Source organism: Protomyctophum parallelum (genome assembly GCF_964188405.1).
Source record: "Protomyctophum parallelum genome assembly, chromosome: 8".
NCBI classification, from domain to species: Eukaryota; Metazoa; Chordata; class Actinopteri; order Myctophiformes; family Myctophidae; genus Protomyctophum; species Protomyctophum parallelum.
Genome location: NC_139703.1, coordinates 38,338,532 through 38,353,469, shown reverse-complemented (window position 1 = coordinate 38,353,469; position 14,938 = coordinate 38,338,532). Strand labels below are relative to the sequence as shown.

Here is a 14,938-nt window from a genome sequence, read left to right as displayed (position 1 = left end):
ATACCAGATATTCACCACCCCCACATTACATGATGATTTGTTTGTTTGTTTTTGTATTTGTATTTGCAGAAATGATTTTGGAATGTAACAAACATTAGGCAATGAGGCACAATGAAGCAACAGTGGAGCGTAGAAACATTATAGTCATAATTATGTTGCATAATTATGATACATTTTATTGTCAATTGTATTATCTTATGCAAAGATGACCATTCAAATCAAACCAAACCAACCTGTATTTATATAGCACATTTCACACAACCGGAATTGACCAAAGTGCTTCACAGTAGAAAAAGTAAACATGGCAAAATTAAATTACATTGTCCATTCCAATCCATTTTGTACATTCAAGCCGCATTGCATCCAATAAAAGCCTAATAATGTTCTAGCTGTGTGTGTGTGTGTGTGTGTGTGTGTGTGTGTGTGTGTGTGTGTGTGTGTGTGTGTGTGTGTGTGCGCGTGTGTGCGTGCGTGCGTGCGCGTGCGTGCGTGTGTGTGTGTGCGACTGTGCGTGCATAATAATTGACGTGATGTGTATTAATGCATACTGTACATGGCATCACTAATCGGGATGGTAATGGGGGGGAAACAGGGCGTGGCATGCTGTGGTCACCATGGCGATCAGAGCGACAAACTCTTGGAAGTCGATCTCCAGGTCTCCGTTCTGGTCCAGGTCGGCGAAGAGCTCGTCCAGGGTCTCCTTGTCTTGGATTTTCTGTTCGGGATAATTATAAAAAAGCACTTCATGAATTGCATTTTATAGCGCTTTACATTCATTCATACATTGGGAGGTGAAGCGGCGAACAGTCGACGCCAGCGTCCTCACTTCCCACATTCACACACCAATGGTGGCAAGCTCACACCGACCGACTCATTGGAGGCAATGTAGGGTTCAGTGTCTTGCCCAAGGACACTTCGACATGTGGACAGGAGGAGGAGCCGGGATTCGAACCTCCGACCCACGGATCATTGGATGACCTGCTCTACCTCCTGAGCCACAGCTCAGATCTTTACCTTTATGAAAAGACTCATTTCATTGTTGATGAGATCCTTACCTTTATGAAGAGACTCATTTCATTGTTGATGAGATCTTTACCTTTATGAAGAGACTAATTTCATTGTTAATGAGATCCTTACCTTTATGAAGAGACTTATTTCATTGTTGATGAGATCCTTACCTTTATGAAGAGACTAATTTCATTGTTAATGAGATCCTTACCTTTATGAAGAGACTCATTTCATTGTTAATGAGATCCTTACCTTTATGAAGAGACTCATTTCATTGTTAATGAGATCCTTACCTTTATGAAGAGACTCATTTCATTGTTGATGAGATCCTTACCTTTATGAAGAGACTCATTTCATTGTTAATGAGATCTTTACCTTTATGAAGAGACTAATTTCATTGTTGATGAGATCTTTACCTTTATGAAGAGACTCATTTCATTGTTAATGAGATCCTTACCTTTATGAAGAGACTCATTTCATTGTTGATGAGATCCTTACCTTTATGAAGAGACTCATTTCATTGTTAATGAGATCTTTACCTTTATGAAGAGACTCATTTCATTGTTGATGAGATCTTTACCTTTATGAAGAGACTCATTTCATTGTTGATGAGATCTTTACCTTTATGAAGAGACTCATTTCATTGTTAATGAGATCCTTACCTTTATGAAGAGACTCATTTCATTGTTAATGAGATCCTTACCTTTATGAAGAGACTCATTTCATTGTTAATGAGATCCTTACCTTTATGAAGAGACTCATTTCATTGTTGATGAGATCCTTACCTTTATGAAGAGACTCATTTCATTGTTGATGAGATCCTTACCTTTATGAAGAGACTCATTTCATTGTTAATGAGATCCTTCAGCTCTGCTTTCTTCAGCTTGCACTTGTGACCCGTGTATTTGTGGAACACGCGGATCACGGTGATCATAGAACTCTCCAGGTCGGACATACCGGCACAAGCCGTCGACTTCTGACCTTTTTCTGACTTCTGTGAAAAGCAAAGAAAGAAAACAAATCACACACAATGTATACATCCGATCATACAAGTCAGCATATCTTTCTTTTTTTTTATATATATATTTTTGCGGCTTACGCCTTTTATTGGTTTTTTGAAGGGACAGACAGTAGGCTGACAGGAAACGGGAGAGAGATGGGGAAGACATGCCGTGTCGGGCTCGGGAGTCGAACCCGCGGCACACTGCGACTGGATTACCAGTCGGGTGCCCAGACGGTTACGCCACCGCCTGGGCCAAGTCAGCATATCTTAACCCATACTTCATCACACTTACAACAGAAATAGCTATAGATCTGCTATTTCTGGAGCGAATAGATCAAATAGACATGCAGTTCTTTCACCCTTGATAACTGAGCATTTGAAGCCTTTTTTAAACATAATACATGCAATGTATAGTACATTTGTAATAGGCAGATACTATCAGATCAGATACCAACAGCAAAAAGGTATATGATCATAGAAGAACAGATTGTCAACTCAACAGGTATAGGCAATTTCTGTTTGTATAATGTCTTAAAAAGTATACATAAACAATGATGCAGGATAAATTAAACAAGTGAATAAAACCTGTGAGATATTATGGGAGAAATGGATTGTATACGATCCTGCAAAAAGTATAAAAAGAAAACCAGGTATACACTATAAGCACAATGCATTAGAGCAGTCGTTTTCAACCAGTGGTCCCCAACAAAAATGTGGAGAGTTGGTAACCAAATGGTCCCTTTAATAGATAAGTTAACTGGCGTAAAACTATTCTGGTTTCATTTCATGCTAGCCCTCAAGAGTTAAATTATTGATTAACATCTGCATTACTTAATTTACAACATGTGTACAGTCTACACAATTAGAGAATGTAGAATTGTTATTTTTGATCAACATTTGCCTGTTATCTAATAGTACCACATCAATACAGCCTGCAATAATTGTGGACAAAATTGTATCAAACGACGAAGAAATTTAATTAATTTGGCTCAAATGCCAAATAAATATTAAACCTTGAGGTTGTAAACCACTGCATTAGAGACAATAATGTGTTGTTTACCTTCATCTGAAGTTGGACAGACGGACGCCTCTTCCTTGCGTGTAACGGTACCGGTGGTGTGTGTATGGCAGTGTTGCAGTGAGGAGTAAGGAGCAGTTATCTAGCAGCAGGAGTTTGTTTCCTTCAGGCCTCGCCCAGTGCTGTCAACATTAAACTCTATTGATCAACCACACCAAAGCACTGTGATGCATAGAGTATGCATGGCGCCTAATGGACCGTGGACGCCAGTGATAATAGGACGGAAACCCACAATTTGCTTTTAAAAATCTTGTCACTTTTGCTGCAGGGTCAGGTTTCTGCGTTTGTGTCTTGCCTAATGCAATGTATACTACATTCTAAACGTATAGCCCACTACTATTTCACTGTGTTCTTGTTAACAATAAACCAGCGATATCAGACAATAGCTATAAGTAATATCTGTGAGTCAATTAATTTAAGACAAAGTGTGCATTGGCCTGCCACATAAACGCATGGCCATAACTGAGGAACTCGATACTGGCCTAATGGCCAGTAGAAAAAGTACATCAAAAATGGTCCACGGGGGTGCCATAAAATTAGAAAGTGTGTTCCTCGTAATGGTTCCATGGAATTTCATAAAGGTTTGCAGTGCACACATGGTGCAGGATCCATCAATCTAAATGTTAAAGGTATATTCAGTGATTTCACTTAATTCAAATATCACTTATTTTTTTGTTTTGTTGTGATAATCCTCTCTAGAGTGTGCTGACCATATAAGGAGTTCCTCCCTGTCCCCAGTTAACCCCTGGGGGTCAAAAAACCTTAGGTTTCGTTTTTGACTCTATCCTGATTGGACGAAAGGCTTTGGGTCCTAGCTTAATACATTTCTTTCCAGAAGGTTTTGTTGTTGAGCAATTCAAACCAAACAATAACACTTTCAAATACATCCTATATTAACATTGACTAATGGGAGGGTGGGGTGGACAGATGGACAGACCACAGACCAACACATCATTATGACTCAAGCATACTTATATGATTCAGACATAATACATAATATATGGAGAACCTCAGTGGCGTGCACAGACATTTAGAGGGGCAGGTGCTCAAGTGAAAAAAAGGGCACCTTGTTCAGCGCATTTTGGGGCGGGAACCCATTTTGGTGCTTTAGCTATTGAAAAATAGCAGATCTACAAGCTCATAGCGCACCACCGAGTGGCGCGCTACGAGCTTGTAGGTCTGTTATCGAAGAACCACTGACATAGAAACATAGCTTTACATTGTGGGGGCCTAAATAATATAGTAGAAGCGTTTTTTATCAAGATTTGATCAATGTCACCATGGTCCACACTACAAATTAAGAAAATAAATAAAACGTTATTTATTTTTTATTTATTTTTAAGAGCAAAATTGCCAAAAGGGCAGGGGGTGCTCTAGCACCCCCTAGTGTCTATCTGTGCACGCCACTGGAGAACCTGTTGAGCACTTTGTGCTTCCGTATGTTGACAAGCTTTATGGAGATGCTGATTTTCTTTCCAGCTGGCCCACAGAGCCAAATAGTAGTAGGCTTAAGGGCTTCACACACCGTCTGCGAACGCCGCATGTCAAAACAGCCGCCTCCGTTATTTTCAATGAACCTATCGCACACCGGTGGCGTCCGACGCGCGTTCACGCCTCGCCTGACGCTCCGATACGCCACTGTTCTATTTTCCAAGTGTTGCCGCGCGGCAACGCCTGTGCCGCGTCGCTGCGCACCCGGTGTGTGTTGGGCTTTAATTGGCGTACTGACCATGGTATTACTATGTGCTTAACTGCGAACAGCCAACTGGCCCGAGCTGAACCACACAGATAATCTTGTATAACTTGTATTGTCAAGAGGAAGGTGTAAGACACTAGACTCAACAATAAGAAAATTACCTTACGGCTCAAAGCAAACAGGCTTCCATAACAAACACCTCAACAGTGCCGCATGCTGATCACCTGCCACGCCCCATTGATGAAATAATTTGTTCAAAAGTAGCCCAGCCCAAGTATTGACTGCAAACATTAATATACTTTCCAGATCTTCGTCATTTCTGTATATTATTTGTTTTTGTGGTGTCATGTAATATTTTAATATTTTGGGACCACTTGATAGATTTTTTTATTATAATCATGTGTTTGAAATGGATTAAGCTTGAGAATCAATGACAGAAACAGGGTGTCCCTTCCTTGTCACCCAGGGGACTATAAATGTCCCTTCCCTCTAGCCTAGGGCACTGATGATTTTATCAATGAAGAACAACTTGTTTGTTGTCACGTTTTGGTGACGTGTACAGCAGGCGTCTGTACCTTTAAGAAAGACCCGCCCCCTTCCTCCCTCGAACTTACAACGTAACGCCCAGTTCCGAATAGGAAACTCACTGTGACGTCATGAAACCAGAACGGACAGCAGGTTTAGGTTAGGTTTTGCCTAAATGGATTGACATCAACATATTTATCACTGTATGTATTTACACTGTACAACAGCGGTGTTTTAATACTGTCCGCGTCTTCTGCTTGCTTTCTGTGCGGCTGGGATTGAGGAAACGCCGCTTCACACACACACACACACACACACACACACACACACACACACACACACACACCAGGAACAGAGAACGGATCCGCCGTCACCTACACTGCAGTAGCTTTTCGGGGTAAGAAGAGTTTTACATATTTTTGTCCAATATTTCCATAAAGATTTTTTACGGCCAAAGCCACCCTGTTCTTTTCATCATGTTTAGGTATAGTTAGACCGTCATGATTGATTATCAATCAATCAATCAATCAATGGCGTTGTTTTCCCCATTATATAGGATTAAATGTATTATAATTTATTATGTCATCATCAGTACAAACTGGCACGAAATAAGGTTGATTCAAGTAATAATACCTGTTAGACTACATTAGCAATTTGCTGAGTGCTGACCCAATTGTAGGCCATTTCTCTCCAACATCCTTTGGCCTCAGAAATGGCCTATTTTCGTTTCTGATGCTATAATTAGATCAGGCCAGGGTGCCTAATACCTTAGAATTAATGTCAATCTGTGTCTGTGTCTCTCACTCTTCTTTCCTGTGTGTGTGTGTGTGTGTGTGTGTGTGTGTGTGTGTGTGTGTGTGTGTGTGTGTGTGAGACACACAGATAAGTCCTATCTGATTGTATTAAACCATGTTAAAACTCACCAACATTGCAGCTCAGCTGTACGAAAAGCTTGAATTATCCTCTCTATCTACAAAGGTTTTGTTTCATAAAAATCCACCATAGACATGTATGACTTGTATAGCATGTCAAGAGATTCCATGCAGGTGATTATTTTGTGTTTTGTGAGTTTGGAAGTGCTCATTTTCAATACCCTTCTCCTGCTATGCAATTTAGAAAACAGGTGGTATACACTAGTTGCAGGGCTGTCGATAGATTGAGCGCTTCCAAACTCCCAACACAAAAAAAGAAAGAAATATATCGCCTGCATTCACCGGAATATCTTGACAGAGAGTAGCTCACATGTCTATTACAGAGTGGTGTCAGTGCTCATAACATGTCTACTATACAGAGTGGTGTCAGTGCTCATAACATGTCTACTATACAGAGTGGTGTCAGTGCTCATAACATGTCTACAGAGTGGTGTCAGTGCTCATAACATGTCTACAGAGTGGGGTCAGTGCTCATAACATGTCTACTATACAGAGTGGTGTCAGTGCTCATAACATGTCTACTATACAGAGTGGGGTCAGTGCTCATAACATGTCTACTATACAGAGTGGTGTCAGTGCTCATAACATGTCTACAGAGTGGTGTCAGTGCTCATAACATGTCTACTATACAGAGTGGTGTCAGTGCTCATAACATGTCTACTATACAGAGTGGTGTCAGTGCTCATAACATGTCTACAGAGTGGGGTCAGTGCTCATAACATGTCTACTATACAGAGTGGTGTCAGTGCTCATAACATGTCTACTATACAGAGTGGGGTCAGTGCTCATAACATGTCTACTATACAGAGTGGTGTCAGTGCTCATAACATGTCTACAGAGTGGTGTCAGTGCTCATAACATGTCTACTATACAGAGTGGTGTCAGTGCTCATAACATGTCTACTATACAGAGTGGTGTCAGTGCTCATAACATGTCTACAGAGTGGTGTCAGTGCTCATAACATGTCTACAGAGTGGTGTCAGTGCTCATAACATGTCTACAGAGTGGTGTCAGTGCTCATAACATGTCTACTATACAGAGTGGGGTCAGTGCTCATAACATGTCTACAGAGTGGTGTCAGTGCTCATAACATGTCTACAGAGTGGGGTCAGTGCTCATAACATGTCTACAGAGTGGTGTCAGTGCTCATAACATGTCTACAGAGTGGTGTCAGTGCTCATAACATGTCTACAGAGTGGGGTCAGTGCTCATAACATGTCTACAGAGTGGTGTCAGTGCTCATAACATGTCTACAGAGTGGTGTCAGTGCTCATAACATGTCTACAGAGTGGTGTCAGTGGATAGACATGTTAGAAAGAGGAAGGAAGGAGGGTCTGGGCCGTGGCTCAGCGGTCCAGGCACCTTGGCTGGTGGTATCCAGTCTGGCAGTGTGCCGCGGGTTCGACTCCCGATCCCGACGGCCTTAACCCCCCGTCTCTCTTCCCATTTCCTGTCAGCCTACTGTCTGTCCCTCTATAAAAAAAATATATATAAAAAATAAAGGCGAAAGCCGCCAAAAAAAACAACATTTAAGAAAGAGGAAGGAGGATAATTCAAGCTGCAACGTTGCCATTTTGACCTGAGATCAGATTCTAAAAATGTCTTCTACATCCTGACAGTTTTCTGAAAAAGCTATGTTTCTGTGTCAGTCGTTCTTCGATTAAAAAAAAATAGCAGACCTACAAGCTCGTAGCGCGCCACTCGGTGGCGCGCTATGAGCTTGTAGATCTGCTATTTTTGAATAGCTAAAGCATAACATGATGCTAACACCAAAATGGGTTTAACGTCGTTTATGTGACTACTGTTTGTATGTAGTTACAGTATGGGCTGTGGTATTACAACTCTATTCACATATTTAAAAAAGATCCAGTGTTGCAAATTGTGGCTGCTACTAACTAGTAACCTATATATGATGTTTTGCTAGACCTGGAACATGACTGTTGATGAATTATCATGTTCATGTACTGTACTGTACTGTACTGTACTGTACTAGCGTCATGTGAACCATGGCTAATGTTTTGCATATTATTGTATGTTATCGTTCTTGTCTTCAAAATGTCTCTATGAATTGAATACACACGAGCACAATATGCGCATGCTTAAAGTGAATGGCACATCGAGTGGCAAAGCAACAGGCAAACTGGCAAAGTGAGTTTAACATTGTTTAACGTTGTTTAATGCAATCAGATAGGACTTTTCTGTTTGGATGTCTGGGCTGTGAAGGCCAGAAAGTCGTTTTTTTGCCACTCAGTAGGCATTCCTGCATAACTTCCGGGTTTGATGATGATGTCACGCGCCACATACCCTCTATAGAAACAAGGCCTTTGTACCACTGTACCTTCCAGTGATGTAAATAGATTTACAATGTAATGAGTCCCAGGATGCAGGGATGGTCTTTTAGATGAGTCCCAGGGACATTTTACGAGTCCCACTTCAACGTCGTTAGGAGTCATATTTTGCCATTTTTACAAATTGCAACATTTAACTCCCATTTCATTTTATATGGTTATAATGCAGTTATATTCATGTAGAAAACAGAAGAATAAATGATTATTATAACTAAAGCTAGCAAAATAAACTAGAATGAAAAAAAAAAACAGTACAGTAGTGCATCCCGTGGATGCAGAGGTCGTTGTTTTATTAACTATAAACTGCTTTTTGGAATGCATGATTTCGAAAACACAGGACGTGCCTAGGGACTCTGCAAGGCAGGGGCGTCCTACTCCCTGAGCCAGGCTTGCACTTGACCGCATACCTAAGGATCGAAGACTTGAGCACTGCGATGTCGAGACAGCTGGACAGACACTTCACAGGGGTTGTCAAGTGGGGTCCTACTTTCAGCCTGCTTATTTGGGAGACCAGCTAGGGTCTTTCCTTTTCAGCCAGAGCCACTGGCTACTCCACTAGCTCCTTGATGGCCCGACGTAGGACTTGTCCGCTGATGCCAAGGTCCTTCATCAGCCTGACAGTTGATGTTGCCACAAAACCCCGACATCCAACTTCTGCTGGACAGACCTTTGCTCTCCAGCCCCGCTGTTTTGGGATGCAAAATGTACCCTATTTTATCTCTGACCTTCAATAAATCAATCCGTCTTATCTCTGTCTCTCTCTCTCTCTACCTATCCAGCCCCCTCCTCTCTCTCATCCTACCTCCTCTCTCATGGCGGAGGTACTGCGGCTGCTGCTCCGCGTGGCCGAGAAGGCCGCCAACGTGGCGCGCGTCTGCAGACAGGAGGAGCTCCTGTTCCAGCTCCTGGTCCAGGAGAAAACCGGAGACGACAAGAACAAGAAGTTTGTCCAGGACTTCAAGACGCTCGCCGACGTGGTGATCCAGGAGATGATCCGCCACGACGTCGGAGCCCAGGTAGTCTTTAATAGGTTCACACGCCGCCATTCCGACTCGCCCCCGTTTTTACAAACCCTGTCCCTAACGCTAACCCTAACCGCACACGGAAGTCACATAGTCGGAATGGAGGAGCGTCGGAATGCCATAGTTTTTATATACACTGGTTCACAAAGTGGGCTCCGGGGTAGGGATGGGAGTCGGACGATAATCGTTATTAGCGCGATAAAAAAAAGTGGAGATTTTAATTTATGGTGAAATTGTCATCCATCATATACACTAGGATGAATTAGCTTTTGTTGAGCTGTAAATTCGACACCATTTAAACCCTCTATTCTTGATAAAACTCATCTGTGAAGAGCGCATTTTGGTACGCTCTTATTTTACTCTACACGAATAGATGCGGCAGGGATATCAGATCTACAAGCTCACAATGCATTGCAACGCAGCGCGTTGTGAGCTTGTCGATCGTCCCCCCAGAATAGGGATGCTGGGAGTGGAATTGGTTAACAAAAGTGGCATTTAAAGTTTTAAGCATATTTTGGTTTTATATTAATCTCCTGCCCTACTTTCTGTTTCTGTTCAGTTCCCGGAGATGACTGACTTCATACAAGGAGAGGAGTCCAACAAGTTTGAAAACGGGCTTGGTAATTACTTTACGACACATTCTTACTTCCAAACACCTCGACAGTGACGAGTCTGCGCATGAATGTCAAGAATCTAAGTTCAGGTCTATGTAATACTTTAGAATGACAGGTGGGTTGATGAGGTTCCTTCCTACATGTGGTCTGAGTTCACTGGGAGTTATATTAGTGACATGTTCCCTCTTATATTATTATAGTTATATTATTATTATAGTCTTATATTAGTGTTCCCTCTAGCCTGCTTTGAAGATTAAGCTGTAACTTCTGTTTTATCTAAAAGGCAGTAGGCCTATGGAGAATATGCTTGTGCTGAAATGACAAAATGTAAACAATCAATCTCGTTTATCATGCTCTTGTGAATGAAAGTCAAGATGGTGATTTACCCCATCATTTAAAAACAATTTTTTGTACTAATTTATATAACGACAGCCTGCGTGACTGCCTGGCTGAAGCTGGCCCAGTGACTTGTTTTGCTTATCCCAGAAATGTCGAGATAACTATAACCAAATGCTGTTACTGTGTCAATAATACTTAATAATGTAGATTAGATTAAGCAAAATGGGCATGGCCAATAACATTAATAGTGGTGTTGTGTATGGGCTGCTGCCCATTTAAAGAAGCATCGCTTATTAGAAGAATTCGTGACTATATAGGAGAAACCTTTTATTGTCTCCACCAGCCGAAGGCATGGGGAGAGTATGTTTTGCACTCCGTCCGTCCGTGTGTCCGTGTGTCCGTGTGTCCGTCCGTCCGTGACCAGCTAATCTCAGCCACCGTTAACCCGGTCGACGCCAAATTTTGCACACACACTCCCTGGATGCCAACCATGAACCTCTGCCCCAAACTTTCCAGAACGGCCTGTTATAGCGCCACCAGGAGGCCGCTTTGTGCAAAACAAGTTTTTTCACAGTACACCTACAGATTTTGTCCAAACATCACGCAAATTGGTACACAGTCTCTCTAGAGCCATTCAACGAAACGGGTCTTTCAGATTTCTCAGACTCCATCCTGATTGGTTAAGATTGGCTTCCAAAGTTCACAGGAGTGCTCAGTTTCAAACAAAATGCTGCAAATCATGAACACATCGCGTGATTTCCGTGAAATTGTGCACGCACATTTCCACTAGGCCGAGGACGAAATGCCACATGAACAATTTCAACTCAGCCTCAAGGTGGCGCTATAACTGGCCGAAAAGTGTTTTTACCTCTAACTGCACGGATCTGTGGATAACCTGGTGGAGACCTGTGCCCAGAAGGGCACTTTTTCTAGTTTAATATATTCCACGCCTCGGTGTACGGTATGTGCCACACTCACTGTATGTTCAAAGCTACATGTATTAGCTGAATAAATATGTCTTATGTCTCTCTCTCTCGCGCTAACCTCTCTCTCTCTCTCACATGCACTCCATATTAGGAGAGAGTGTGACGGTGACCGTGTGCGCGACAGAGGCGGAGACGGCAGCCCTCCTGGCGACCGTGCTGGACGGAGACAACGTGGCGGCGTCTCTGCTGTCCCGGGCCATCCACCAGGACCCAGAGATGAGCGACACGGGACCCCAGGGTCTCCACGTGCCCTGTAGCCCCGAGGAGATCGGCATCTGGATCGATCCCATTGGTAAAAAACTCTTCGCTGCAATAGAATCATCCTCATTTTCGGGCAAACTCGTTTTTCATTGCTTTCTCGTTAAAACCAGGAAAGCATCCGTTTCATATTAGAATGTTAACCCATTTAGGCCCGACGTAAAAAATAAAATAAAAAGTTCATATGCACCGCATTTTTACGATTTTTCAAATATAGCAGACCTACAAGCTTGTAGATCTGCTATTTTTCAATAGCTAAAGTATAACATAATGCTTAGTTAAAACACCAAAAGGGGTTCCCGTACAGAATGGGTTAAGCATTGGCTGTTCAGAAATAGCAGATCTACAAGCTCACATTGTCAAAACGTTTTGGCTAATTTTGTGGTTTTGTGGGTCTTTGTGTGTTTTAGACGCCACCAGCCAATACATTGAAGGCCGTGAGGAGGTGTTGACTGAAGGCCATCTGTCTCCGTCGGGTCTGCACTGTGCCCTGGTTCTGATTGGGGTGTATCTGAGGAGCACCGGAGAGCCCGTCATGGGCGTCATCAACCAGCCGTTCAACTGCAAGGATCCGGCAACCGGTTGGTAAGTAAAGTGGGGAAAAAGACGACGTTGTGATTGTGAACGTGATTACAATTGGAAAATGTGTGGATTTTGCAGCGATAACATGAAACGACCCATTTAATATCACAAGTTTGCGTCCTCAACATAGGGTATTTATACAACATAGGGATTTTTTTCCCGGCAACGTTTCACTCTAACCAATTTAAAACCGAGGAAGCGTCTGTGACCATTTTATACTTTGGCTATTCAAAAATAGTAGATATACAAGCTCATAGCATGTCACTCCGTGCCACGCTGCAAGCTTGTAAATCTGCAATTTGAACATTTTTGAAAAATCGAGAAAATGTGGGGAACTGCAGCATTTGTAGAATCGGCCTCAGGTCTTTAACACCGGTGAAGCATCTGTGTCATTTTTACTATATAATACAGTACTTGTATGGAATTGTAAACGTGAGAAAGAAAATGTGTCAGACATGATTTTACAGTACTACGTTTTGTTATGCTTTAACCCCTTTTGGTGTTAGCATTATGCTATGCTTTAGCTATTGAAAAATAGCAGATCTACAAGCTTGTAGGTCTGCTATTTTTGAAAAATCGAAGAACGACTGACATAGAAACATAGCTTTTTCAGAAAACTGTCAGGATGTAGAAGACATTTTTAGAATCGGCCTCAGGTCTTTTACACTGGTGAAGCATCTGTGTCATTTTACTACAGTACTTGTATGGAATTGTAAACGTGAGAAAGAAAATGTGTCAGACATGATTTTACAGTACTATTCATGTTTTGTTTGTCTGAATCTGAATCGATTTGGCCCTCTTGATTACAGCTGGAGAGGGAAGCACTTCTGGGGCGTGTCGTGTGGAAGCATCAACGCCTGCTCCGTCTCCCGGCCCACGGACAGACGTGACGGGAGCCGAGAAGAAGGCGGCGGTGGTGGTGGTGGAGGAGGAGGCGGCGGCCTGTCGGTGGTTCTCAGCTCCAGCGAGAAGCCGCTGGTGAAGGCGGCGCTGGCCCCGCTGTGCAGCGGCGCGGACAAGCTAACGTACGCGTCGGGCGCCGGCTACAAGATCCTGTGCGTGATCCAGGGCCTGGCCGACGCCTACGTCCTCTCGGAGGGAAGCACCTTCAAGTGGGACTCGTGCGCGCCGCACGCGCTCCTCCGGGCCCTAGGGGGCGGCATCGTGGACCTGAGCGAGTGTCTGCGCCGGGCGGCGTCGTCCGGCGCAGAGCGACCGGAGGGGGCGGAGCTGGTCTACCACCAGCCCGGCGCCGCGGGGAGCAAAGGGGCAGAACGCTGGGCCAACCAGGGCGGCCTGGTGGCCTATCTGGACTCCACGGCACTCCACAGTGTCTTAGCGGGGTTGAAAGGCAAGCTGTGATCGTCGTAACCACACAGTGCAGGAGGAGGAGACGACGCTGGGCAACCCCCGATAGCACAGAAATACCTAGATAAAGTACGGAATTGCAATTCCGTACGTACACGACTAGAAAACCCCAAAATCCGTACATATGACACTGAAATCATCCCCATAGACAATGACGGGCGTCACAGGAAGACGCCACCGGGCGTGGCCGCGAGTTACCGTGGTGAGTGTTTTTGCGAAGTTCGGTAGAGCCGACTCAGCCCCGTCCGAGTTGTAACCCGACATGGACAGAACAGTAAATAATGTCAAACACGAACTCACCCAGCCACGGATGAAATAGCACTTCCGTAACTAGTGAAAGCCACGTCTCCGTCGCGGTCAAAACAGTAGGACTTTGTGTAATAATATGTACGGATTTTGGGTTTTTTTTTTTGTCGTTTATGTACAGTATGTATGTACAGAATTGCAATTCCTATGTATTTCTGTGAGATCGGGCTGCGCTGGCGCAGCACGGACAATTCAAGCCTTTTATATTTAGGTGCTAGTACAGAAAGAAATGACTAACGTTTGGACGTACACGTACACGGTCTGGACGTACACGGTCTCTATCAGAGTCATGAATAATAAATAACAGGCTTGAATTGACCGTTCTGCTCCGGCATCTTCTCCTTCCTCTGCTAGCTGTAATCCATTTAGTAGTGATGAATATATTGGATATATACAGTATATATACAGTATATATATACTGTATATATATATATATATACATACTGAGCACAAGCTGAAGTAGCTGTTGCTGATATGTTATCTATTTTAGGTATAGAGGGGTCTTTTATATCAATTAATTTAATGAACGTTTTATTATCTGCAAAGGTGTGCCATTTTACTATGCAGTACTGCTACTGTAAACGTGAGAAAGAATGGGTCGACGGATCATATTTTACAGTACTATTATATTTGTGTTTTATTGATTAACAAAAGAAAGGTTTTAATAGACCCAAATACTTTGCGATTGTCTAAACTTTAATTAGACAATCACAAAGTATTTGGGTAAATAATAAACCACGTGACTCTGGCGAAACATAGTACTTTAAGGAGATTAATACAGATTATTTGAAAATACTGTCTATATATGACCCAGGTCAGGTGAACATTAATAAACAATGTGCTTTATGTTTTTCTTCACTTTAAAATGTTTAT

General features: G+C 42.9%; 2 protein-coding genes across 2 annotated transcripts; one reads left to right on the top strand and one right to left on the bottom strand.

Annotated features, from left to right (window-relative positions):
• Positions 1 to 339: 339 nt before the first annotated feature.
• On the bottom strand, positions 340 to 3,166 carry LOC310862618 (protein S100-B-like). The gene is made up of 3 exons (XM_083770604.1): positions 3,072 to 3,166; positions 1,835 to 2,002; positions 340 to 715 (listed from the first exon to the last, which is right to left on the bottom strand). Exons 1-3 carry the CDS (start codon positions 3,075 to 3,077, stop codon positions 563 to 565), a joined length of 327 nt encoding a protein of 108 aa, XP_083626730.1. The 5' UTR covers positions 3,078 to 3,166; the 3' UTR covers positions 340 to 562.
• Positions 3,167 to 5,447: 2,281 nt separating this feature from the next.
• On the top strand, positions 5,448 to 14,864 carry inpp1 (inositol polyphosphate-1-phosphatase). Its single transcript, XM_083771315.1, has 6 exons — positions 5,448 to 5,707; positions 9,370 to 9,606; positions 10,172 to 10,232; positions 11,643 to 11,843; positions 12,220 to 12,394; positions 13,201 to 14,864. Exons 2-6 carry the CDS (start codon positions 9,403 to 9,405, stop codon positions 13,751 to 13,753), a joined length of 1,194 nt encoding a protein of 397 aa, XP_083627441.1. The 5' UTR covers positions 5,448 to 5,707; positions 9,370 to 9,402; the 3' UTR covers positions 13,754 to 14,864.
• The last annotated feature ends 74 nt before the right edge of the window (positions 14,865 to 14,938 follow it).

Coding starts and splice junctions, on each gene's coding strand:
- LOC310862618 (XM_083770604.1), bottom strand. Junction 716..1,834: donor AAATGAGTCTCTTCATAAAG/GTAAGGATCTCA, acceptor TATCCCGAACAG/AAAATCCAAGACAAGGAGAC.
- inpp1 (XM_083771315.1), top strand. CDS start 9,403: ATGGCGGAGGTACTGCGGCTGCTGCTCCGCGTGGCCGAGAAGGCCGCC. Junction 10,233..11,642: donor CAAGTTTGAAAACGGGCTTG/GTAATTACTTTA, acceptor ACTCCATATTAG/GAGAGAGTGTGACGGTGACC. Junction 11,844..12,219: donor CATCTGGATCGATCCCATTG/GTAAAAAACTCT, acceptor TGTGTGTTTTAG/ACGCCACCAGCCAATACATT.